Source organism: Sylvia atricapilla, chromosome 15, assembly GCF_009819655.1.
Source record: "Sylvia atricapilla isolate bSylAtr1 chromosome 15, bSylAtr1.pri, whole genome shotgun sequence".
Taxonomy (NCBI): Eukaryota; Metazoa; Chordata; class Aves; order Passeriformes; family Sylviidae; genus Sylvia; species Sylvia atricapilla.
The window spans coordinates 13973673-13997871 of NC_089154.1; the positions used below are offsets into that span (position 1 = coordinate 13973673).

The 24199-nt window shown below is 39.6% G+C and overlaps 1 protein-coding gene across 5 annotated transcripts in view; it reads left to right on the plus strand.

Moving 5' to 3' along the window:
• Positions 1-24199, plus strand: part of PARN (poly(A)-specific ribonuclease) — a 139880-nt gene that overhangs the window by 94210 nt on the left and 21471 nt on the right. Inside the window, exons 1-20 of one of the 5 annotated variants that reach the window (XM_066330276.1) lie at positions 401-495; positions 751-828; positions 1713-1792; positions 2149-2216; positions 2307-2388; positions 3049-3109; positions 3645-3810; positions 4021-4086; positions 4843-4881; positions 6678-6720; positions 7364-7444; positions 9239-9295; positions 10137-10214; positions 11301-11344; positions 11824-11866; positions 13551-13626; positions 14508-14618; positions 14703-14772; positions 19858-19913; positions 22695-22781. In XM_066330276.1, the coding sequence (XP_066186373.1) occupies positions 477-495; positions 751-828; positions 1713-1792; positions 2149-2216; positions 2307-2388; positions 3049-3109; positions 3645-3810; positions 4021-4086; positions 4843-4881; positions 6678-6720; positions 7364-7444; positions 9239-9295; positions 10137-10214; positions 11301-11344; positions 11824-11866; positions 13551-13626; positions 14508-14618; positions 14703-14772; positions 19858-19913; positions 22695-22781 (1405 nt within the window). In that variant the 5' untranslated portion in view covers positions 401-476. Of the gene's footprint in view, positions 1-400; positions 496-750; positions 829-1712; positions 1793-2148; positions 2217-2306; positions 2389-3048; positions 3110-3644; positions 3811-4020; positions 4087-4842; positions 4882-6677; positions 6721-7363; positions 7445-9238; positions 9296-10136; positions 10215-11300; positions 11345-11823; positions 11867-13550; positions 13627-14507; positions 14619-14702; positions 14773-19857; positions 19914-22694; positions 22782-24199 lie in introns of those variants that run through there. The other 4 variants (XM_066330280.1, XM_066330278.1, XM_066330277.1 and 1 more) reach the window with 4 other exon arrangements.

Sequence of the window (24199 nt, forward strand, 5' to 3'; positions counted from 1 at the left end):
GGAATTCTCATCATTAAGGCATCGCCGCTAGAAGTTCTCCACCGTCCTCCCGGTGTCTCCTGGGCAGAGTGCCATCCCTTCTTCCCTGCGGGTGCTGGTAACGCGTTCCCGGCGCTCAGGGCGAGGCCCGCACCCACGGCATTTCACCGCACCCCACAGAACTGCCGCAGGACTTCTTCCTTCGCCCGCGGCAGCCCTGCTGCAGCCACCGCGGGCCTGCGGGCCGCCCGGAGCACACGGCAGGCGGCGAAAAGCACGGCTCACGGCCCAGGCGGCAGAAGGCACCCCTCACGGCCGAGGCTCACGGCCCAGGCGGGCAGAGCAGGGCGGCGCGGCCTGAGGGCTCCGCCCCGGTAGGAAATGGCGGCGGCCGGGCTCCCGTGCGCGCTCCCGGGCGGCGCGGCCCCGGAAGCGCTCGGCGGCGGCGGGCGGTGCTGGGCGGCGCCGGGCCGAGCTCCGGCGGGCGGGGGCGCGGGATGGAGGTGATCAGGAGCAGTGAGTGACCGCTCGGCCCCGCGTCCCCAGCTCTGTGCCGCTGGCGCTGAGCCGCCCCGCTGTCCCGGCGTCCCTGCCCCGGGCCGGCGGCCGCCCCGGCCTCGGCCGCTCCCTCATGGCGAGGGGTCCCCGTTCCCCCGCTGACCCATGAGGCGCGGCCCCGAGGCTGAGGGGCGCGGGCAGGCCCCGAGGGGCGCCGGGCTGCCGGAGGGTGTCCTTCCTAGTCTAAAGTGTGTTTTAACCCTTTGCCCGCAGATTTTAAGGATAACCTAAACAAAGTGTATGAAGCCATTGAAGAGTCGGACTTCCTGGCCATCGATGGAGAGTTTTCAGGTACGGTTGCACCTGGTTTGTGGCTGTGAACTGTTGGCAGAATCTGAGGGGGCTGGTTTGACCTCGGTGCCTCGGTTTGTTCCTGTGATGTGTCTCAGGGTTGGCTTGAAAAAGCTGAAGCTGAGGCTACCGCAGAGTGATTAAACCACTTCTTACATGTTCGATAGCAAGACTTTGGTCAAAGATAGGTGTCATGCTCATGCTGCTTGTGCTGCCACAGTAATCTTTCGACATGACAACTGAGAGTTGTTGCAGCTCACGGTAAAAAAAAAAAAAAAAACCAGGAAGGGTTATATGTGCCATGAAAGCAATGGATTGGGCTGAGTGAGGGAGCTCCTGTAAGTGTTGGGGCCGGGAACGGCAGTGCTAAGAACACGTGTGTTTGTGAAACTCTGTGTGCAGCACAGAGATGCTGTAGTCTGTACATCGCTTTTGGGATGCAGTGCACCCGTGGGAAGTGAATGTGAGCAAGACTGGGTTCTGCTACGTGTGGTGTTTGTGGAAGTTCAGTTGTTGGATGTTGCTTAGGTGACTAAGCTATTCAATAAATCTCTGGGCAACACTTCCCGTTTTTAGTTTGGCTTTGATCCTGCATTCTGCTGAATGAATGTGAAGCCCGTGTACATTAGGGCACTGGTAGGTCTTGGCCTGTTTCTGACATGTTGAATAGGAGCCAGAATGATAGAGCTTTTGCAAAAGAGTTTTTCTTCTAGAACACCACTATTAAAATGAGTGGCTTATTGCAGTGTATTTTTCTCGAATGAAATAAATGTAACACATACTTTAAGTGAGAGCATTTTTCTTAAATCACCAGTTGTTGCATTTCTTTGCTGTGGTTAATTTTGAAAAGCTTACCCAAAGCAAAATATGTTCTACTTTTTCAGGGATCAGTGATGGGCCTTCAGTTAGTGCATTAACAAATGGCTTTGACACTCCAGAAGAAAGGTATCAGAAACTTAAAAAGGTAAAGTGTTTACATGGACTAAAAGGAAAACTGAAGCTACTTTTGATGCAGCATCTTGTATGTGTGACCAGCAGTAGGAAAGAGAGATGGGACTTCCCTCAGTTCTTGTCTCTTTGTGGAATGAAAGTGCATACTAAAGTCATCTTGGGCCAATAGTAAGATGATTAAATGGGGATGAAAACTAGCAGAAAGACTCTGGTGTGTTTACTTTAAAATTACCAGCAAAACAAACATTGGTTAAGAAGATTCACTTCACCTAATTTTGAAATGGAGATAAATTTTATGTGGAAGCACCGTGGTAATCTTTAAATGTGTACATGTTTTATTCTCATGCAAAGTTTTCCTTTCCTTTCCAGCATTCCATGGATTTTTTGCTCTTTCAGTTTGGCCTTTGCACTTTTAAATATGATGACACAGAAGAAAAGTATGTTATTCTCTTATTTCTTTGTTAATTGGGGATTTTTGAAAGTAATACTGATAAGCTATATTGACATGTAACTTGTCTTTTCTACAGGTATATAATGAAGTCATTTAACTTCTATATTTTTCCAAAACCCTTTAACAGAAACTCACCAGATGTCAAATTTGTCTGTCAGGTTAGTAGAAAAGCAATTTAATTTTATTTGGTTGAGGTATACCTGAGAGAAATTTCAGCTTGAAAGTTAGAAAAATGTAAGTTTCTGGGTTGTGGGTTTTTTTCTTATAAAATAAATAGGCATCAGTTAAAAGCAATCCCAAAAATGAGCTTTAAGGGAATATTTGACTTCAGTTTTTAAATCTCGTTGTGCATTACATTGTGTGGTTTCTGGAATTTGAGATAACATTCCAAACTTGGCAAGATGATTCTATTTTTTCCCCTTTCTCACTGAACTTCCAGTTTCCTTGCTTTTTTTAATCCTTTATTCTCATCTGCTTATCTTGCTTTCACTGCTTCCCAGGCTATTGCCAACATTTTTCTGGTCTCAGATTTGTTCTCCTGAACCACATTTTGCTTTCTTTAGTCTCCTCTCTGCACATAGTTTGTTCTTCCATCTTTATCCCTTACCACATTTATTGTTCTTGTACCTTATGGAAGGTGAAAATCAGTAAGAAAAGTAGCATAGCCTAAACTCTCAGTTGCTTCTTTTGGGTCACAGACTTGATTGTTCTTGGCTTTGGACTTTGTATAATTTCTTAAAAAGTGTGAAAATAACTTTACTGATCTTTTATGCCACAGCCACTTTTGCTAATTGTGAAGCCTTTTTCTCTTGTTGCAGAGTTCAAGTATAGATTTTTTAGCAAACCAAGGATTTGATTTTAATAAAGTTTTTCGCAACGGTGAGTTGTTTTGGTTTTTTTCCCATTTCTTTCAGTGTCTGCAAAATTTATGATGACACCTTTCATTGTCTTCTGCAAAAAGAAAAAGGGTTGCCATCCATGGTACTGTGTTAATATGTAGTGAAGTGCTTGAATTACTCTTATCCAGTCTGCTGTTGTGCTGATGGTAACTCCCTGTCAAGGAATTCATTGTGTAGGTCAGCAGAACAGAATTCCTACTAACCTGAGAGATTGGTTGGGGTTTTTTTTGTATGGAGATAAAGCATGAATAGAGAGGGAGTGACAAGGTGTGGAGCTGTGTAATAAATACATCAGGAGCACCATCTAGGGTGGCTGGGGCTGCTGCAGTCTGTTTTTTGTGCTGCACAGAGTGAGGAGGGAAGTGCCCAGTAGTTTGTCGCTGTGATCTGCAGCTCTGCAGGTCACTGAGAGGGAATTGTTTGCCTTCAGCCTGCAGGGCTGTAACAGAGGCTTGAATCCTTGTGCATCCCTAATTTGTCTCTAATTATGACGAGCTTTTTGTTTTTCTTGTCAGGAATTCCATATTTGAATCAGGAAGAAGAGAGACAGCTAAGGGAACAGTATGATGAACGACGTTCTCAAGCCAATGGTGCAGGATCTCTGTCGTACATTTCTCCTAATTCCATAAAGTGCCCTGTAACAATTCCTGAGGATCAGAAAAAATTTGTTGAGAAAGTAGTGTAAGTACCATTGTTTAATATCCTCTGATACTGTTAAAAGTAAAATGTGAACAGTAGTGATATTTTCATATGTTGAAGCCATTTTTATTACTTCACTGTTTGTAAAAAGCTCTTTTTGTTATGGAGCATTCTCTGGTCTTTTGGAGAGAGGTGTAAACTTCCAAAAAATAAAATAGGACATATAGAAGCAAATAATCCTCTTTCTTCCAGGGAACAGATAGAAGACTTACTAAAGAATGAAGAAAGTGAAAGTTTGGAACTGGAGCCATGTACAGGGTCAGTTTCTGAAACTGCATCTCTTCTCAATTTTGTTTTTATTTTGGTCATACAGAATTATTGGGGTGACATGGAAGAATATGTTTACTTGGGTTAACGGTAGCAAAATCTACATTGGACTTATTTTTATATGTTGAGAAAACATGGGGATATATACAGGTGTTGTAATTTATTTTGAGCTGCAGCTTCTGCATGTAGTGGCAAAATATGTAAGAAGTGTCTTGTATGTGTGAGCTGCCTTTTGTTACTGCTGAAGTGACCCATTAGCCTTGGAGATGCATTTTATAAAGAAACTTTTCAAATCTATTGAGCTGTTGATTGTTCACAGTTGGCAGTGTGTGACTGCTTTTAGTAGGTCTCCTTCCCAAAAATCTATTTAGCTTTGGAAAGTAGATATTTGGAGAGTATGATTATTAAAAATTTTTTTTAAAAGATTGAATTTAGAAATAGTTGAGCATTGTGAAGCTGGGCATAAGGTACCATCACTATACCTCTGTTGATTGATCATGATTACAGAATACTTTCTGATGAGAAGATACATGGGTAACTAAAGAATGGTGTAAATGCTTTTATAGTTTGGCAGCTGAACATCAGAATTCAGTGAATCTCTTCCTAGCCTATAGCTCTGCTAGTAGTGACTCTTGCTTTCAGAATCTTTCTGCAAGGGAACACTTAGAGTCAGCTTAAACTGGAAATCATTACTAGGAGACACTCTGTAAAAGGATTATTAGTAACACAATTGTCTTTTGGTTTTAGATTTCAAAGGAAATTAATTTATCAGACCTTGAGCTGGAAGTAAGTTACTGGTAATACTGCCTTACTGTATATTTTTAGTACTTTTGATAAGAAATCTGGGTAAGATCTGATCTACTTAACCTTGGGGTGATTGATTTAGACTTTTTTTTTTCCCCCTTTAAAAGAAGACTTTTACAAGGTTCTGAAGATTAAATTTATTTGTGATGATTAATTTAGATATTAAAGCTTATTACTTGTATTATCATTCCTATGTAAAATCTCTGAATAGAGCAGCACAGGCTAGAATTCTGTAACAAATGCAGCATGCTAGGATTTTAGTGAACAGAAAGTGCATGTGCTTATACAGATTGTGGACTTTACCTGAAAAAATAGTGATTCTCTAGGTGGTAAGCATTTCTGATAACTCAGTGTATTGCCTAAATATATCCCTTAAGGCCTTAGGAGAAACTCTAAAGCTGTAGAGTAAGATTTTCACTGTTCTGACTGCAGTAGTAAGATGTGGAAAATATGCAAGTCTTTTTTGGTATGTTTAGTTAATTCAGTGTTGCAGCACTGAATCTGGCACTCTGTTACTTACACTGGAAGCAGATAAAATAAAGCTACTCTCTAGAAAATGGAATCTCAAGAGGTGAGTTCAGGAGCTAATCTGAAAAAAAGCAGACCTGTTTTCAACAATTTTTCAGTGTCATTTTTTAAACACATCTATAGAATATTTATAGCTTCCTGTAGCATGTAGTTTTACGTTTGTCTGACACTTATCCTTGCATCGTCTGTGAGTGGATGGAAGGATGTGTTTTTGAGTTGTGTTTTTTAACATTCAGCAGTGTTGCTGTAGGTGAGTACAGCTGTGTACTGGAGAGAGGAAGCCAAGCTGTGAGGGTGCCATGGAGCTGCTTAAAGCAGAAGAGTGAAGTTACTGATTGTCTTTTTGTCCTGACCTGTTCACAGGTCGTTTTCTCCACTGAAATATTCTCTTGTGCATCAGTGTTTTGATGCATCCAGGGTTTGTGAGGCAGCTCATAAGTGAGGTGGAGGCTCACAGCTGTCTGAGGAGTCAGGGTGGAAAGGGCACAGCAGTGTTGGGAGTGTGCTCTCCAGTACTAATTTTAGGAATAGCCAGAGGACAAGGAAACTTCCTGGTTCTGCAGTTGTTGCACAGTTGTAGTTGGTTTATTATAATGAGGTGATGAGAGTAATTGCTACTGGTTAAGCAGGGAAAGGCAATATTCTCTTATTTTTGCTATCAGTTGTATGCTCTATGGCTCTGTGTATGGTGTTATTTTGGAAATTAAATGTGATTGTGGTGATATTTTTTGAAATTAAATGTGAAGGTGATGAATTTGAGTTAATAATTGCTGTTAAAATCTACTGCTAGCAGGAGGTTCAAGGTTGTTAATAAATCCTCAAATAAGTGATGCATTAAAGAGATTCAGTTTTCAAAGAAGCTCTGTTGAGCCTGCAAGTAAATGAGAGCATTCTCACAAGCATTTTTGTTTTGGATTTCTTAACAGCAAAGATTCTGTGTTGTGATGAAATATCTAGATGATATTTACTCAACATCACCAAAATAAGAAGTTACAGGTTCCACAACATCAGCATAGGAAATTGTTTAAGTGCTAGTTACTGTTAGGTGTGGTAAGGAGGCCAGTTAAAGTAGCCTGTTGCTTCAAATTTTACTCTATTAAAATTAAAAAAGAAATTTGTAATAGTTCTTTTACACCTAAGACTTAGAGAAATAGTGAAACATGAAATTTCTGAATTACTGTTGTGGTTTCAATATGCTAAATGCCAAGTGAATAGCTATTAATATTTACTTTTCATTTGTTTTGATGTAGGTATCCAAAAGGTATCCATGTGGAAACTCTGGAGTCAGATAAGGTAACCAGGCCTGTTACTGCCTCTCACATTTGATCTGTTGAAAGGAAATTGTATTTCTCAATTTCACCATCTCTCCTGATTTTTAGATTGAACTTGAGCTTTGTTATGCAAATGCAAAGCATTTTAAATGGAATATAGTGAACTAGTTTCTAAACATTATATTTGACCAACGTATGGAGTGTGGCCTGTATTTGTGTGGCTTAATATTACTTTTTAAACAGACACTAAAAGTTGTTTTAAAATAGACTGGATCTGATGTTCTGTATTAGTGAAAAGCTGGTTGTGATCTTAGAGGAAAAACAGCAGCGTCATGGGCTGTGTCCTCACTTCCCAGCACAGATCTCTGCTTCAAAAGGTATTTGAAACAAACTATTTACAAGAAAATGCTGATAACCGTTTTTGAGAAGTAAAATGTGGGTTTAGGAAAAATTGGTTTTGGTGGATGAATCAAATGCAGCTTTCTAAAGTAGGCTTCTGGGAGTAGGTGATAATGTGGTGCCTACAATAGAAACAGTTGTGTTGCCAAGTGACTGCTGCTGAGGTATGACAGTTTTCTTTACAATGTAAATCTACAGAAACCTGCAGCAGCCTTAAATCTGAACTCCTCAGAGTCATTCCTCAAACTGCACATTTTTTGTTTTAGAAGGAGAGATATATTGTTGTTAGTAAGGTGGATGAAGAGGAACGAAAAAGAAGGGAGCAGCAGAAGCAAGCAAAAGAACAGGTAAATAAATTCAATTCTGTGTGTTTATGTGAGAGAGGAGGGGTGAGAATCTCTGACTTCTCTCAGCAATGCAAAAATGCAGCATAGATTTTGGTATTGTTTCCCTTTTGCTGTGACTGGCTGAATTTGATTTTTTAAACTCTACCAGGTGACTTAGGCTTTGCACCAGAGCAAAAAAGAGTTGCAAGACACTCTAAAAAATTTTTAAAAATCAGAATTTGTGGAATACTGAATGAGTATTCTGAAGTAGTGACCACCTCCCTATGCGAATCTCCAGTCTCACAGAAGTGTGGCCTAGTAAGAGGAAACATCATTTTCTTGCAGAAAGTCTTGAGCAAGTTGTTCCAGGGTTTGGATTCGGTCTCCTCTCCTCTTCCAAAGCTTGCTTGCTCTTGGTTGTCTGAGTAGCCTCTTGTACAATGGATGTGTCATTTCTGGATAGAAACACACTGTTCACTACTGCTGTGGTGACAAGCTGACGAGGAGGTCACACCTGGTGTGTTCAGGCACTCTCTCTGTTTATGGGACTTTACATTTTGCTTGCTGAGTGATGCAGATTTCAGGAGGTCATAAGACTTGAATTGTGGGAATTCCTGATCAGGCTCTTGTGATCTGTGCTTTTATGTATCAGGATAAAGTCAGTTTGGATGGAGCAAATGATGCTTCTATGCAGAAAGCCTTTTAGGAAGGAAAGAGATATGTAAAGAGACATTGACTAATGTGACATCTCTTCTTCCAGAAGGCAAGCCAGGAACAATTTACTTGTACAGTAGATTTTTCTGAAGTATTTTTAGTGGGGGTATTACTTGCTTGGATTAGTGGCATTCAGAGCTAACTAAAGTTAACAGTGAATGTTTTTATTGAATTTCAGCTGTGGTTGAATAAAGACAGATAACACAAGGCAGAAATTACTTCCCTAGACCTGAAAAAGAAAAATCTGTTACAGAACAGTTTGGGCTGTAGTCAGATCCCCCCGAAACCAATCAGGAGTCAGTTTATACAACTATAGTATTATATAATGTGTCACACATTTTAATATTTCTTCTTGGTTTTGTTTATGTAATTAATGAAGAATATTTCTTCCCCAGTCTGTGTTAGCATAAAAGTACAGTGGATTTAATAGGAGTAACAATCAGGATTCAACCTATTGCATATATGACAGTTGATGTAAAAAGTACAGCTGGAGATATGTAGTTCATTTGAATGCCTTCTGAGCTGTTGGCAGTGTCACAGCTGCAGAGCACTCCTGGAAACTGTGTGCTGACTCTGTTATTGCTTTGTTAGGGGTGAAGTTACCCTTCCTTGTAGCAGCCTGGATTTTGCTGTGTTTGTTTTGTGGCTAAAACTCCAGTGATACCATCCATGTGTTTTGTCTGCTGCTGAGCAGCACTGGCACAGTTGTCAGAGCCTTCTCTGGCACCCTCCCCCAAAAGCAAGGAGCTGGAGGGGATGGGCTCTCATTATCCTTATCCACAAATCTTAACTTTGAGTGAGAGGAGTGGGCAAAGGGCAGAGTTTGGGCTGTTTGGCTTCTGGCCAGGGGCAACCCAGGACAGCAGCTTGTGACCTTCCCTGTTTGACAGTGAACTAGAGCTACATATAAAAGGTGAATTCTGTCAGCAGCATCCTGCTTTGACATCTTGTGTCTTCTAAATATTGACCTTTCCTTTGTGTTCTGTTCTTGACCATATATGAGAAACAGTTTGGTGCAAACTGGGGGCATCTGGCAGTTTGCAGGTACAGTTTTGGCAATATTGGTGTTTGTTTCACTCATGTCAGAATCTTTGCTTGCAGGAAGAATTGAATGATGCTGTAGGATTTTCCAGAGTTGTTCATGCCATTGCTAATTCTGTAAGTTAATGTGATTTTTAACCTACTTTCGTTTGTGAGAAAAAATAAATAATTCAAAGAAAAGCTTCTTTTGCTGTTACATTTTGGAAGAGAAGATGAAATACAAGTTAAAGAGACATTTTAAGTTTATGTTGCTTCATGTTTTACAGTGGTTAGGTGTAGTGGGTTAAGTGAGCTCAAACTAAAGAATGACATGAAGAATCCTATCTATAGGAGTCAAGAATAGCAATTTCTTAGGGCTCTTATGTAAATAAACTTTGGTGGCTTTTTTTCCTCTATTCTGAAAAGATTGTGGGTTTTTTTCCTTTTTTTCCCTAGCAGTTAAAGGTTATCAAAAGACTGTTGTCATGTCAAATGAATCAAAGTTAACATTTAAAGAGCTACTTGAGCTTTTTCAAGGAGCTTGCTTGTACAACATATGGCATGAAAGGTCCTGCACTTTGAGGAGCCAGACCATGCCTGTAATTAGTTTTATACATTATTACTGTAAGAATATATTGTGTGTTGTTGTGTAAGTGAATTAAAAGGTAATGGACTGAGAAATGCCTTGACTTCCATCTTAAATGCATTACATTTGGAAACCAAGTTGTAAGTGGCTGTTCTAGTGCATCTTCTCAGCATGGGAAGCTGCTGTGGAAGCCTGTGGTAAATAGGTGGAGAAGAGGGAAAAGGAGTGGCTGCTCTGGGAGAATGGAGCAATGTGTGGGGCAGGCAGAGAGCAAATGGAGAAGTCTGATGAGGGTTTGTTCCCTTGGCTGGCATCTGGAATACGGGTTTTCACAGTTCCCTTGTCCATGGCCAGGACTGGAAGTGTAACAGACATTTAATGTTATTTTCACAGGGCAAGCTTGTTATTGGGCACAACATGCTGCTGGATGTTATGCACACCATACACCAGTTCTATTGTCCCCTACCTGATGTAAGTAACCTTCTGAGTGTTCAGATGATGAAATAAATGCCTTAATGTATTTGTCTTTTAGTCTTACCTCCACACTTTCTTCTGAATGGAAGAATTTGTCCATGTATAAAGAATTGTAGGGAAGTATTCTAAAAAAGTCCATTCTGGGCTGCTGCCTTACTGTCATAAATATTTATATAGAAAGTTTAGTTGGATTGCTGTCCTTTGCTTTTGTAAAATGTTCAGATCAGATAGTAGAATTGTAGTTTTTCCTTTTATCAGGTATGTTTAACTGACTGAGGTGTTACAAGAAACTGGTGTGGAGCTTCAGCACAATTACATGGCATTTTCCCCTTTGTAGTTTGCAAAATGGGAATGTGTGTTTTTTAAGTGGGGTAATACACTTAATAAAATGCTAGCTGTCTTTGTAGCAGGATGATGTTCACTGGGGTGAAGAGGTGTAATGTCAGAATACTTGCAGGGAGCACACTTGGACTGCAGCAGGGCAGTCTAACAGATCATGACAGAACAAATCAGTTAAACTAAGCAGTGTATTGGCCCCAGGAGCATGGTCTGAGGGAGCCAAAGGTCTCACTGGGCTCACATGACATTGTTACTTGCAGTCTGAAAGGGCTTGTGGGTGTTTGGGGAAAAGACTTGATCATAAGATGGGAAAAAAGAAGTTTGAGATTGATTTGGATGGTGTTGGAATGTAAGCAATTGTCAGTAGTTCCTGTATTTTTGACCCTTGGCAGACCTATACCTGTAGGCAGTCACTGCATACCTGGAGTGACTGCTTATATTCCATTGAAATACCAAATGCTGGGGGCACTTAAGAGCTGTTAACTAGGCTGGAATCAGAAGTAGCCTGGATATAAAACAGGTTAAGATGTTGGCAGTGACAGAACATTTTATTCCTCACAATAGACAAATCAGAAATATGCAGTCTGTGGTTGTGTGTAATTGCAGGTGGGGTCTGGGGTAGTGCTGACAAATCCATCTCTTACTGTGACAATTCAGTTAGTGTTGCTCACTTTTAGAGGCTGTTTGGATAATTGTAGCACTTCACTGACACGGATTTTATCTTCCGGTTTAATGTTAAATTAGGACCTGAGTGAGTTCAAGGAAGTAACATCATGTGTCTTTCCCCGGTAAGTTCTTAGTTCAAACTTTCAACCATTTCAGTAGAGTTTTAGCAAGCTGATATTTTTTTGTCCTAGCCCTGTACCCTAGCTGTTACTGGAAAAGAAATTGGGATCAGGTTAGATAAATACCATTTTTAAAGTAATTTTGAGCAGGTTTTTTTCAGAAAAGCAGTGTTGTTGGTTCACTCCTTGGCAAAAGATGCACCCTTGCTACTCCCCTGGGTTTGGCATGATGTTTGGTGTTTTGAGTCTACACTTGATTTGGAACAAGATTTATTTACTACTAGTTGTTAGCATCTCTTGCTGTTCCTTGGTTGCTGTCCTTTTTTTCATGCTGAACAAAGCCAAGGAATGTTTTGGCAGTTCCAAATCCAACAGTAATTTTCAGATCTGCTGTTTCCCAGCTAATACACTAAAACGTGTTTTGATGATTTGGTAAAACACATATTCTGTTTCAACCTGTTTAGCTCTTAATTTGTTTCTAGGTTACTGGATACTAAACTGATGGCAAGTACACAACCTTTTAAGGTAAATTAATATTACAGAATTATTTGAAGATACAAAATTGCCTTAATATATGTGTATTGAAACAAATTGCACTTCTTTGTATAGAAAGATGTCTAATATTTTCTGTAATGCTCCTTATATTGTAGAAGAATGATTTCTCTTTACCCCTTATCCAAACTTACAGAATCTATAGAATGCAATTTTTTAGTTTTCTGTTTATAACTTTTGTGTTTGAAGTTTTATGGTAGCTTGGCAGCTTGGGGTTTCAAAATATGTAGTTTTTGCTAGGTAGATTTTGTGATTAGTAGATTATTTTCTTCTTAAATAGCATGTCTCCTCAGGAGATTAAAAAAGTGCTGTTCATTGACAAATAGGATCTGGAAGCTGCTTGTATATTGAAAGCCTTAGAGTGCTGTGAATGCTGACATAGATTTGTCTGGAAAAATGGTTTATCATCATTAGGTTCTCTTGTGGCTTTTGTTCAGTGGGTAGCCAGCAGGAGGAAAAAAAAAATACAGGTTTCTCTTAAAATCTCTTACAGCATGAGTTTTATTCCTCTAAAGAAGTCTTGAGATAAGTGTTTGTAAGCTCTTGTTTTCCCATGTGCCTTTGAATTAATTAAAACCCGTGCTGAGGCAGCAGCACCTCTCTTTGTGCATAGCTCTGTGACTCCAGAGCACTGCATGCAGCAGTGCTGTTAAATATACCTGTGGGTGTTGTCAGGTTTGTGTTGCACTCTGCTGTGGTAAGAACAGAGGCTTTGGCATTCTGAAGAGTAAGAATCCTCCACAAGTTTTATGTTTGGTACAGCTGTGTTGATATTTGTAGTTCTACAGCAGATGCTTGGGTTTTTAGGCTGTTGTTACAGGATCCTGCTTTGGGATGTCACATTAATGCATCATTTGAGCTTGTTCATTGTACTTAGTTCTTGATAAGTTTTGAGTCTGTGGACTTGATGAGTGTAAACAGCTAAGCTTCATTGAGAACCAAAGGAAACCTGGTCCTCACAGATCTCAGACAACTTTAAGAAAGATTGTGTGAGATGTTTTGCTTTCTCTGTTGATTTTGCATGTTTCCATTGTACTGATTGACAACATATATTTGATTAAGAACTTCAGTAAGGAATTAATCTGTAATACATCTTTGTGGCTTTGTATTTTATGCATATAGTTCATCAGTAGATCCACTGATGCTACTCAACTATGGTGAAATGTAGGAGCAACTTTCTGATTGTCAGACTTCTTCCACTGGCTCTGTATTACTTTAAACCAGCAGTGTTTACACTTGTAAAACTATTCAAGAATGTTCAGTCAGCAAGAACGTTTCAATAGTCACCTTGAATGCCTTCAACCATTATAATCAATATTTTAAATATTTGCCCTGCTCTTTGTGCTGCCTTTTCCCTTGCCACATGTACCCTGCATGAAACCAGACTCAAATAGAAATAGAAATAATACTTTGGCATAGTCCCTCAATAATTCTGAGCAGCAATAATAAATCCTTATGACTCATTATGATGCAAGTGAGGCAAGGTAACTGAAATTTGTCTTGACGTTCCTCTGGTGCATTAGCTGAAAATAGGACTGTGTGTAAATCCTTAGAGAGCACAAGGTGGCAGCAGTAAATACTCACTTGATCCTATTTGATTTCAGTTTCTAGGGAAAATGTGCTTGGCATTGGCAATTAATGATGGCTTTTCTTGCAGGAGATCATTAATAATACATCGCTTGCAGAACTGGAAAAGCGTTTAAAAGACGTTCCATTCAGCCCTCCTAAAGTTGGTGAGGATGTATGAAAATGCTGTTGTTTCTGTTGATGCTTTCCTCGTCCAGAGGAAACAAAATGCTTTGATTATTTTTACTCTTGGTCTGAGATATAAATTTCCTGCTCCAGGAGCCCTTGGACAAACTTAAAGAAAACTTACAGAGTAGTGACCAGTCATGTGTGTTTAGAAATGACTGAAGTTTTTTAGTAGCAAAAAGGATTTTTTTTGCTTTGAGGTGAACACAAGATATTAAATCAAAGGGCAAGCTTAGCTCAAAGTTCTGGAATTTTCTTAAGCTGCTCACTTAGAAAAGAGAGAGTAATACTGAATAGTGGAGTATGTTGAGAGGGAAAGTTTCAATGCTTGATCAAAATCAGGATGAGCAGTACTTTTTTGCATTGCTGAATGTGCAGAGAGAGCACAAACACTGAGTGCATTTGTCAGTAATGACATCCTTTAATCACTTAGTTTAGTCTTCACTTAAATATCTTAAAAAATCTGAGCATAGGTCAATCAGATGGTTGGCAGACAGGTTAATAGTGAAGCTTTCAATTAGACTGAGTGTCTAATGCAAGTCAGTGTAAATGCAAATCAGAAAAGAAGATATTCTTTGTGGGGAATTCTGCTGTCATTGTCTTACAATTAGTACTCCATTTTGCCTGAGTAGGTCTGGGGATTAAGGGCTTTTTAATAGGAAAGACTTTCCATTTTATGAACCTATTCTTATTTAAAAATAAGACTTACTTTTGAGGAACTTAAGAAAATTCAAAGATTCTGAAAGTTGTATAAACTTCTCCAAATGGTGTTATGCTCTGACAAAATAAGCCTGTGAGTAAGCATACAGAGCTACCTTCATCATCTCTGATAATGTGTTTGTAAATGTGTTTTTCCCCTCAGAAAGTGCAGAAGGATTTCCAAGTTATGATACAGCATCTGAACAACTGCATGAAGCAGGATATGATGCTTACATTACTGGACTGTGCTTCATTTCCATGGCTAATTTCCTAGGTACCTGTGAAGTCTTTTCCAACCCTCTCCCTGGTGCTGTCTGTATCTGCTTATTACATACTGAATTTATTCTTCATTCATCAGGTTCATTCCTGAGTCCTCCGAAGAACCATGTGTCTGCCAGATCAAAACTCATTGAACCCTTTTTTAACAAGTAAGTAGTTGTATAAAAAACCTGCTAAAACATGGAAATACAACACCAGCTTTAGCAGATCCACCTCTAGCTTTGGAATCAATAGCTAACTGCATTTTTCTTTAAACTGAAGGGTTTTTGGCATTCTGATTCATGCTGTAGTGCTGGAGAGACTATGAAGTAAATACCTTTTCTTTTGATGAGGATGGTTTTCTTTCTGCTGGCCTGTGAAAGGACATTTAGAAGATTACCTGGGCTGCTCTAATGGCCTTGCCCATGCCACTGTAGTGGATACAGTTATGATTTAGGAAATGATGCCTGGAGTAAGCTTGGGGAGTAGTGGAACTGAAGAAAAATTGCTCAGTGTTCTTCATGTTGTAGGAGCCTCAGTAAGTGGTGATAGTTAAAAGTGAGTGTGCTCAGCAGACTGGAAAAGCTAAAGCATCCCTATGGTAATATCAGTTCAAATAACACCAAGCATTGGTGTTAGCATTGTCAGGTAACCTGTTTTTAAGATGGCAGAAGAAATACAGGTGTGTGATTTATGGGATGATGCTATGAGCAGTATTTTGCTTTTGAATTGGCTCTTCATGCAAACTCCTTGAACAAACTGAAGTAAAACTTGGGGAATCTAGAAAGCTTTCAGCACAGAGTCGATCCTTTACATAATTAATCTGTAGATTTTACTTTAGGAAACTTCTAAAGATGCTGCAATCTGTCACATAGAGGAAAAGGGTTGAAATTAAAAAGATTCTAGTGCTTACTCTGTTTAAATTAGGGAGGAATTCTGTTCTTTCAAACCAGTAGTACAAGAGTTGGCAAAATTATTTTAGCATCAGATGACCCACACAAATGAGGAAATAGTTATGATCAGTGGCTTTCACCTTTCACTGTTCTGAAAATCATACCATTGTAGTGACAGCAGTTATGTGATTCTCTTGGCACTGAGAAGTGTGAGACATAACTCCATATATTTTAGCAGATGTTACAGATATTCTGTAGCTGAAACATAGACCCACAGTGACTGCTTGATTTGAATGTGAAGGTGGAGATAGAACTGATCAGCACAATTTCATTTTAAGCTGGGATTTGTCACTAGGTTGTTTTCAAGAACCCAGCACACATGCCAAGTATTAGGTGCCAACTGAGCAGGTTAATTTTTCAATCATTAACCAAAATTCTTTCTAGAAATGCAACAAGTACGAACAGCAACTTCTAGAACTGTCACAATAGTACATTAAATTTAAGCTTTTCAAATTAATTGTGTACTTGAAATGTGGCATTCCTCTAAGAGTGAGATTTTGAAGTTGTGAGAGGGAGTGAGAGGAAGCCTTCTGTGTCTGTTCTGGCTTCAGAATTAACTCTGCCTGACTGTAATAAAGGAAGAGTTAATGAACTGTAGGGAGAGCAACTGCCTTTTTTTTTTTCTTTTTAATCAAGAACTGGAAATTACTGTTTGCAGGAAAAGAATGTTTATCCATTCTGTCATTATTCAGAACCTGTAACTTCTTGTTTCAGAAAAGCTATATACTGTTTTTAAATCATGGAAACTTGGAAGACTTGCCATGTCTTACTATGACATGATTTTAGAAGCTTTGCCATGTTCTAAGTGACATCTACCACATCACCTAAGTGAGAGCCTAGAGATGAGACTGTCTCACCTTCTCCTTACAGTGAGCAGCCCAAGGCTTGTGTTTTTCAAGCTAGTTTTCTTTCTCCTGTAATGCAAACTAACAAACCAGAATAAGACAACTCTTTTTTAATAAAGAAGATTTAGCTGCATGTCAGAAGTCAGAGCTGTGAGGTGTTTAAATGAACAAGTCTCTTGCTTCCTTCCTTCAATCTTTGCAGGTCTCTGTGCAGCAGGTGATGTTTTTAGCAGCTGTAGTAGCATCCAGGGCTCTGCAGTTCAGAGTTCCCTAAAGGTCCCTTAGTGAGGGTGTTGCTTCTGGGGCTTTTTTGGCAGTTTCTAGTTTGTGTCTCTAGTTTGTGGCCTAGAGTGTTTCCCTGGCTGAGCAGCCTCTCTTCCTGCTGAGGAGAAAAAAAACTCTGTTCCTCCTTCCTCCAGAAGTTCTTCCTGATCCTGTGGGCAGCAGTCAGAACAAGGAAACCTTTTCCTTTGTGCTGTAGTCATGTTCTTCAAGCAAAACACAAACTACACCATGCAAACAGTAAGCTAAACAAATGGAACTCATACCTTGTGTCACAGGTTTCTCCTGAAAGAAGCTGAGCAGAGGAGCTCAGTGTAAGGCAGCTATTTAAAAGCAATGTTCTCAGTTTGAACTATTATCCAGATAGTCTTGAAAATGTGCTTTAAAACAGACCATGATTTTTTTGGTTGCTTATAAAGTCCTCATTTCAAGATCACTGTATATTACATGTTAATACTTAGAAAGACTTTAGTGATTAAGCTTTCATGTCATTGCTAGGATTTTGGAGATGTTTTGTGTTTGAATGGGCTTGTCACTAATGTGATTTAAATTAGTAAATTTAAGATTTAAAAATCAAGCTTTGATTTTTTTGAACTTACCTTGAAGGTATTACTTATTACTTGAAGGTAGTACTTTTTTCAGGAGTAATTTTGATGTCTTTCGTTATGTCAGCAAAATAATGGAACTTTGTGGCTGGCTGTTGAAGAGTGATGGCCAGGATATAGGTTAATATTCATACATGTTAATGATGAAATAGGTAAAATCTTTAGTTTTAGGGCTTTTGTGAGAGTGGAACTGATTAAAAACAGACTTTCCCTTAGGGTTGTGTGGCTCTCTCAGGCATAGTGCAGTGAGTTATATGATAAACAACTGAGCAGGCCAGGAATTCCAGAGATGCATTTCTGTAATCTTTATGCTTTGTTGTATATACAACATCTTTGAAAAATCCTGATTGTCTGCTGTGAGCAATCCCTGATGAACATTTATGAGTTGAGATGATGGGACTCTTTATTGCAGCATCCAAACTCTTGTGTGTGTAATTTGGATACTGTTATTGTCTCATATACTCTGGAGTTGGTTTGAATTTTTTTTTGTTACCATTTTTTTAGGACAACAGCTCTTCCATATCTTCCTTCTCCCACCCACAAACTTTTAATGACAATGTTCCTTGTATCTCCTTGGGTTTGAATGCTGTTTATTCTTTTGATGTAGCTGGAGGCAGGGGAAAATGAGAACACCATGTTTTATTGAGCTGAATAGAATCATGGTCCATAGGAATAGACATTAACTTAGAAATGTTTTTTTATACAATGGGTATCAGAAACTAAAATCCATGCAAATCACTTGGGTTTGTAGAAAGTTTCTCATAGGGAACTATGTTCTCTGGCATGTACTGGAAATCCCTCAGCTTTTCTATATTAATTTACTTTTCTTTGCAAAATTACTGCAAAGGGAGATTGGTGTGCTTTGTGCAGTTTGACCAGTAACTCCTCACTCACAGTGTAAGAGTAAATGGTTCCTGTTCTTGTGCTTGAAGTAGTCACTGACCTGGGCTGGTAAACTGAGCTGGGTTTAAAAAAATGCCTTTTCTTATTTCAGCTGGGCCAGTTTCTGTGCACAGTTCACCTCACAGCTGTGAATACTGTCATCCTAGCTCAGTGCAGAGGAGCACCATTGACTCCTTGGGGCTGTGCAATGCTGGGACTGGCACAGTGATAGCCTTCCTCTTCTTGTTTTATTTGACTTGCCACAGAAACAAATGTCTTCAAGGAGCTTCCTCAAAATACCTCCTAGTTCTTATTGAGAAGTGGATCCTTTGACTTTGTGATCTGGCTGTAGTCTCTAAACAGTGTAGGAAATAACATTTTTTTTGCTTGATCTGCTTAGCTTTTAAAAAAATGTAGCTGTGACATTGATTTTCACAACATTACCTCAAAACTTCATGAATCAAGCTAATTTAATACAGAGTTCATGCTGTCATATAGAAAAGTCTTACTTTTAATTTGAATGTTCTGCTGATAAATGAGGAGTCTTAAAACCATAGTTATGGATACTTAATTATGGATTATATTGGAACTCAGTGTTCATAATCCATGTGGTGTAAGTTAGTGCTACAAGATGCAGTTGCTTCTGTAGCACACCTGAATTGCACTTAATACTAAAATCATGTTTAGGCTACAGGGAGAATGTGTGTTTGTGTCTATGTGCTGCTTAGTGGCCTCATTGTTTGGCCAAACAAATAAATGTAGGATTTGTCTCAGGGAACAAAAACCTGCTCCTGTTTAATTTCAGGTATATGTATTTTGTTTGGCATAAGTCTGTTCTTGCAGTTGGCCACTCAATATGCTAAAACCTGGGGAAGGGAAGTTTAACTAGTGTTTCTCTCCAGAAGTATTTGCTGTGCTTTTAGTAGACTTCATCTTTATTTTTATGAAAACCTACAAAACTTGCTATTTGAGTGCTTTAAAAAGTAGTAGGTTCCAAGAAATTGGCAAAAAAATTGTTTAAATAACTCAGCTTAAAACCAAACTGCCTTTTTTTTTTTTTTTTCATTTAATAAGACCTCCCACTTACGTTGTCCTGCATGGATGACTGATGCTCTATCCAGCAAAGACTAAACTGCTTTTACTGACCAGCAGAAAAACTGTATTTAGCCTATTTAAGCTGTGCTTATCCCCTGCACTGGGGTCTGAAGAGGGCACTGTCCCTTACTAACAGTGACACTGACATTTCAGATGAAGATGTGAGTACAAATCATAGGTAATAAATCAAATTTGGCCCCTTTTGGCAGTCTGCAGAGCAGCTTACTGGGAGAGCACAGAACCCAGTTCTTTCCTGCCCAGCTGGGTGCCCTGTTATGGTGCTGTGATCCTGCCTAATGTCTTCCACCAGAGTTGGAATGTAGTCACATCCCTTCTGTTGCTCCTTGCTTTGGGCCTTCTTTGCCCTTGTTTTCTTGAATAAATAAAATTCCTGGTGTGATGCCAAGTAACTTTTGAATCTGGTTATTAGAAAAGAGATTCAGCTTAGAGGGTCTCTTTGTTTTAACATAATTTAAGATAAGTTTGGGATGGTTAATTCTGCTTCTTCAGAAGAAACATCTAAAAAAAACTTTAAAAAGGAAAAGGTCTTCAGGCAAAAATTTGCTAATGGTTCTTTCCCATTTTGCTTCTAGGCTATTTCTTATGAGAGTGATGGACATACCATATCTCAATCTGGAAGGACCAGACTGTAAGTAGCTTCTTTCATTGTAATCTTAGTGTCATTCTTATAAACTTCCTGGAGGAGGAAGTGTAAAGATTAATTATGTCTATCTAAAGCAAGGATATCAGCATATCTATTAGCTGTGATTAGGTTATTAGCTGCTTATGAAATGATTTAAATGTGTTTGCTCCCTTATTTTCCTTCAACAAAATAGCAAACCCAGAAATTCTTCAACTTTGACCAGAGAATCTGCATTATAAAGGGGGTTGACAAGAACAAATGAAGTTAATGTTACTAAATCAGTGTTTGAAATTAACAGCTTTATTATTATTTTGGGTTACTCTTCTTATGTACCATATCACATAAAAAGTGGGGTCTTAACTCTGTACCCTCACCCCAGCAGTGAATACAGAATGCAAACTAGTGAATAGTAAATGCTTCTGAAAATCTTGTGCCCACTTTGTTTCTCAATTCTCAGTTGCAGTAGGACCTCTCCTTAACTTCAGCCTAAACATCAGGATTCTTTTGCCACATGGGATTAAGATAATGAAAAAAATATTACTTAAAGCGTTTTTACCTCTCTGGTTATTTCAGTTTACAGACCTGGAGCTGTAATTCTATTGATAATATATTAAGTATTATGTAATTATGTTGATAGTAGATTTGAATGAAAATAGATTCTACTAATGTAAATGTCCTTACTGTTATGGGATGTTTCATTATGAGGGGGAAAACTTTGGGTGAGGGTTCCCACTGATGCTGTGACTTAGGAAAATGTGAAACCCTGGAGATCAATCTGGTCCTCGAATAGATAAAAGTTTAATTTTATGTTGAGGAGTCAGATACATAATGTCTTGAGAATTGCACCCATTTGGAAGCAGTACTGATGTGGACACATTTTGCACTCCTTGCATCAGAAAGCTCAGACTGGAGTGCGACTCTATTGGATGCCAGTGTAATAGTAACAGAATGCAGTTCTAGAGAGATGGAGGTAACTGTTGGAGAGGAAAATACATGCTGTAAGGGCATATATTTAATTTTAAATTCAGTTAGGTGGTCAGATCACTGAGCTCTGGCTCTGCTGGAATGGTAATCTAATTACATTGCATCTTCCTTCCCCAACTGTTTGATATTGAGTGGAAGAATGGGTGAATACTTTGGGTCATTGAGAGAGTGCCAAAGCTACTAATTTGTAAAGATGCTACTTCCACTCGCTGGCCAACTTACAGGATTGTTTTGACACTTTGCCAAGAAGGGTTGCCAAAAAAGAGTCTGCCTCTGAAAGTCTGTCTCTTTTATCTGAAAGCCACTCCTGTAGAACAGACTGCAGATGTTCCAGGAGAACCTGAGCCAGGGAGGCTTTCTAAGGCTCAAACCAGAAAGCATGGCAGGGGTGGCATGTTGGGCTGGCTGTTTTAGGCACTTCTCTTGCTGTTCTGAGATGTAAACCCCACTGTAGGGTGAGGAACTTGTCTTGGGGGACTGTTTTGCAGAGAATCAAAGCCACCTGAGGAGTAGAGCCAGGTTTCTGTGGGAGGTGCACTCGGAGTCTGTATTTTTAAAAGAGAGGTGAAGCACAGCTGACTGGGTGACTGTTGTATATTTCTGTTTGTCAGGTAGTGAAATAGCAAGTTTGTGCAATTTTTCCTGAAATAATGGATTTCAGTAACGTGTGCTAAATTAAATAGTATTGAACATGTGAATGTGGCGCTCCTCATCTTTTGTTACTGTATGTTGAAAACTCATTTAAAAGATTGAAGTTGCTGCACAAAATGACTGCAAATTAGAAAAATAATCAAATTTTTCACCTAAGTAGGGAGAAGTTAGAAATTTTAGCAGCAGATTCACTGTGAATTTAAGAATGAACAGATACAGGAATGTTAGGAATAGTTTCTTTTATCAATATAAAAAGACTGTAGTATCTGAAGCTGAAGTTGTTCATGCTGTGATTTTCTACTACTGGATTACAAATAATTAAACTTTGAGTTGCTCTCTGTTCAGTAAGCTGTACAGCAATGAGTTAACCTTCTGTTGATTGTGAGGTTTTGGTGTTTGACTTGTATAGTGCGAAAAAGAAATTTTAGTCCTTAAAAAATGTTGTGTCCTTCCTATTTAAGTAGTAGACTTAGGGAACAAGATTTCACCTGTGCTCATGAAGGAATTGCTTTCCTAACTGCTTGTGTCTCTGTCCTGAGCCTGACTGAGCTCTCAGTGCTAATGTACACCTGTAGTTTATTGCTAGGAGGTTTCTGCTCAACTCAGGCTAACCTACTTGTTTAGGTGAAACAAATTAAAACACTTAGCAGTAATAAGTGGCTGATGGTCTGATTTTGGACACCTGCTCTATGAATGAGATACACCTTGGGAAGCTGTCCATTTTAATGCTGAAAGTTAAGGAGATCAGAAACTAGAGAAGTTTGTATTAGGAAAGAGCACAGGAGGGTAAAATGAACAACAGTCCCTATGTCTCTATAGCAAAAGAAGAGAGAAGATTTTCCTGAGAGTGTTACCAGGTGCTCAGATTAAAATCTGAGCACATCAAGCTGTGTGTAGTTAACCCTTGAGTTATCCTGAACAAACTGGGGCACTATGTTACAAAGTGGAGCACTCGACTTCAGTGGTTCAGCCTCTAAGTCTAGGCACATTCTCACTGTACCTGATGTAATTGCATAAATCTTGGCCTGTTTTCTTACTGAAAAAGGAAAGGGAAGAAAAAAGCTGCATGACCACAATTAGATGACTGTTTTAGGATATTCTAAAGATACTAGCAGTGACTCTAACTTTAACAAAAGTATTTTTGTTTTGTAGTGCAGCCCAAACGAGATCATGTTCTTCATGTTACTTTTCCCAAAGAGTGGAAGACTAGTGACCTATACCAGCTTTTCAGTGCCTTTGGTGAGTGATATAGTCTGTCTTCCTTTGGTTTTGTGTTGTTATTATTAACAAGTTAAACTTCTGGTTTGTTTTGTTACATTTAGTCCGTGGGTGCAGACTCATTCCTAGTGTAGGTAATGATGAATCTCTTGTAATATTTGAATGGTGTCCTGTGGACTTTGTAATGATGTGTTGAAAATTACTGTTTCTGTTAACTGCTCTTTAAAAATTTTTATTTGGTCCTCGTTGAGTGTTGTGGCTCTTCTCTCCTTTTATTTATAGCCCCTCCTGAAAGGAGGTAAGGGTTTATATAGGTGGATAAAGGGAATGGGGGTTGGTGTGAGGCAAATCAAGGCTTTAGGAACAAGGTTCCTCCTGCAGTTGGTGTAAAGCCAAACTCCAGCATGAGTAAGTCTAGGTGAGCTAACAAGCTTGAAAATAACCAATTTGGTTTCCAGATTGTGAACACCATCCAAGTGAGAAGAAAAAGCAAAAAGAGTAGTTAATAACTAAGGACCAGTAGTCCTGTTGTTGCTCTACTACGTGGAAGTGTAAAATGTAGGTACTTGGACAGCTGAACTAACTGATGGTGGTCTCCTGCTCCTTCTCTTGTGGCTTGGTGCTGTGTCTGTGCAGGGTCTCAGTTCCTTGTGAGCTCTTGGGAAAGATGGGACAGGAAGGGCTTATGGATATGATTGTCTGTAAGGAATACTGGAGATGTAAAATCTGTGAGTGCAGTAGAAATGAAGGGCAGCTTTGAGATGTGGGCATGGCAGGTGGGAGGATGGTGATTAACTGGAGATAGGTGAAGGACAGAAAACAGGACCCAAGAATGCAGCCCCAGTCCACCCTGCCAAGGCATCAAGGAAAAAGCAGATAAGAAGAGTAGTCTTTAGAGTTTAGAATATAGGATGATATGGTAATTCAGTAGTTCTCAGAGGTTGCATGCAAAGTTTGTAGGTTTTGTGTCTTGCGCCGGTTGGTCACTGTAAATTAGAATATTCAACACAAAAGGAGATACAATGGATTGTAACAAGGACCTCACTCTTCTTCTTCTACCTCCCTCTCTCTTACTGCTCTTACCTCTCTTACCCCCCTTAGCTTTTTTACCTCCCTTACCTCATCCCCCCTCTCTTTCTCCCTCTCTCTTTGGGGCTTCCCTCCAGCCGAGGCTGGTGGCTGAAAGCAGCCCTCTTTACCCACGACCCTTGCAACAAAACCACGTGTTTCTAGAATATCTCAGGGCTGCAGAGTTCCATCTCCACGGGTGCCCTTAGAGTGAGCATTCGATGGCGGCTGCAGCGGGATCAGTGTAGTGGAGAGGATGTGGTAGCCGCGGCTGGGGCCCATCGCTGTCCCGGGGCTGTGCCCATCGCTGGCCCGGGGCTGTGCCCATCGCTGGCCCGGGGCTGTGCCCATCGCTGTCCCGGGGCTGTCCC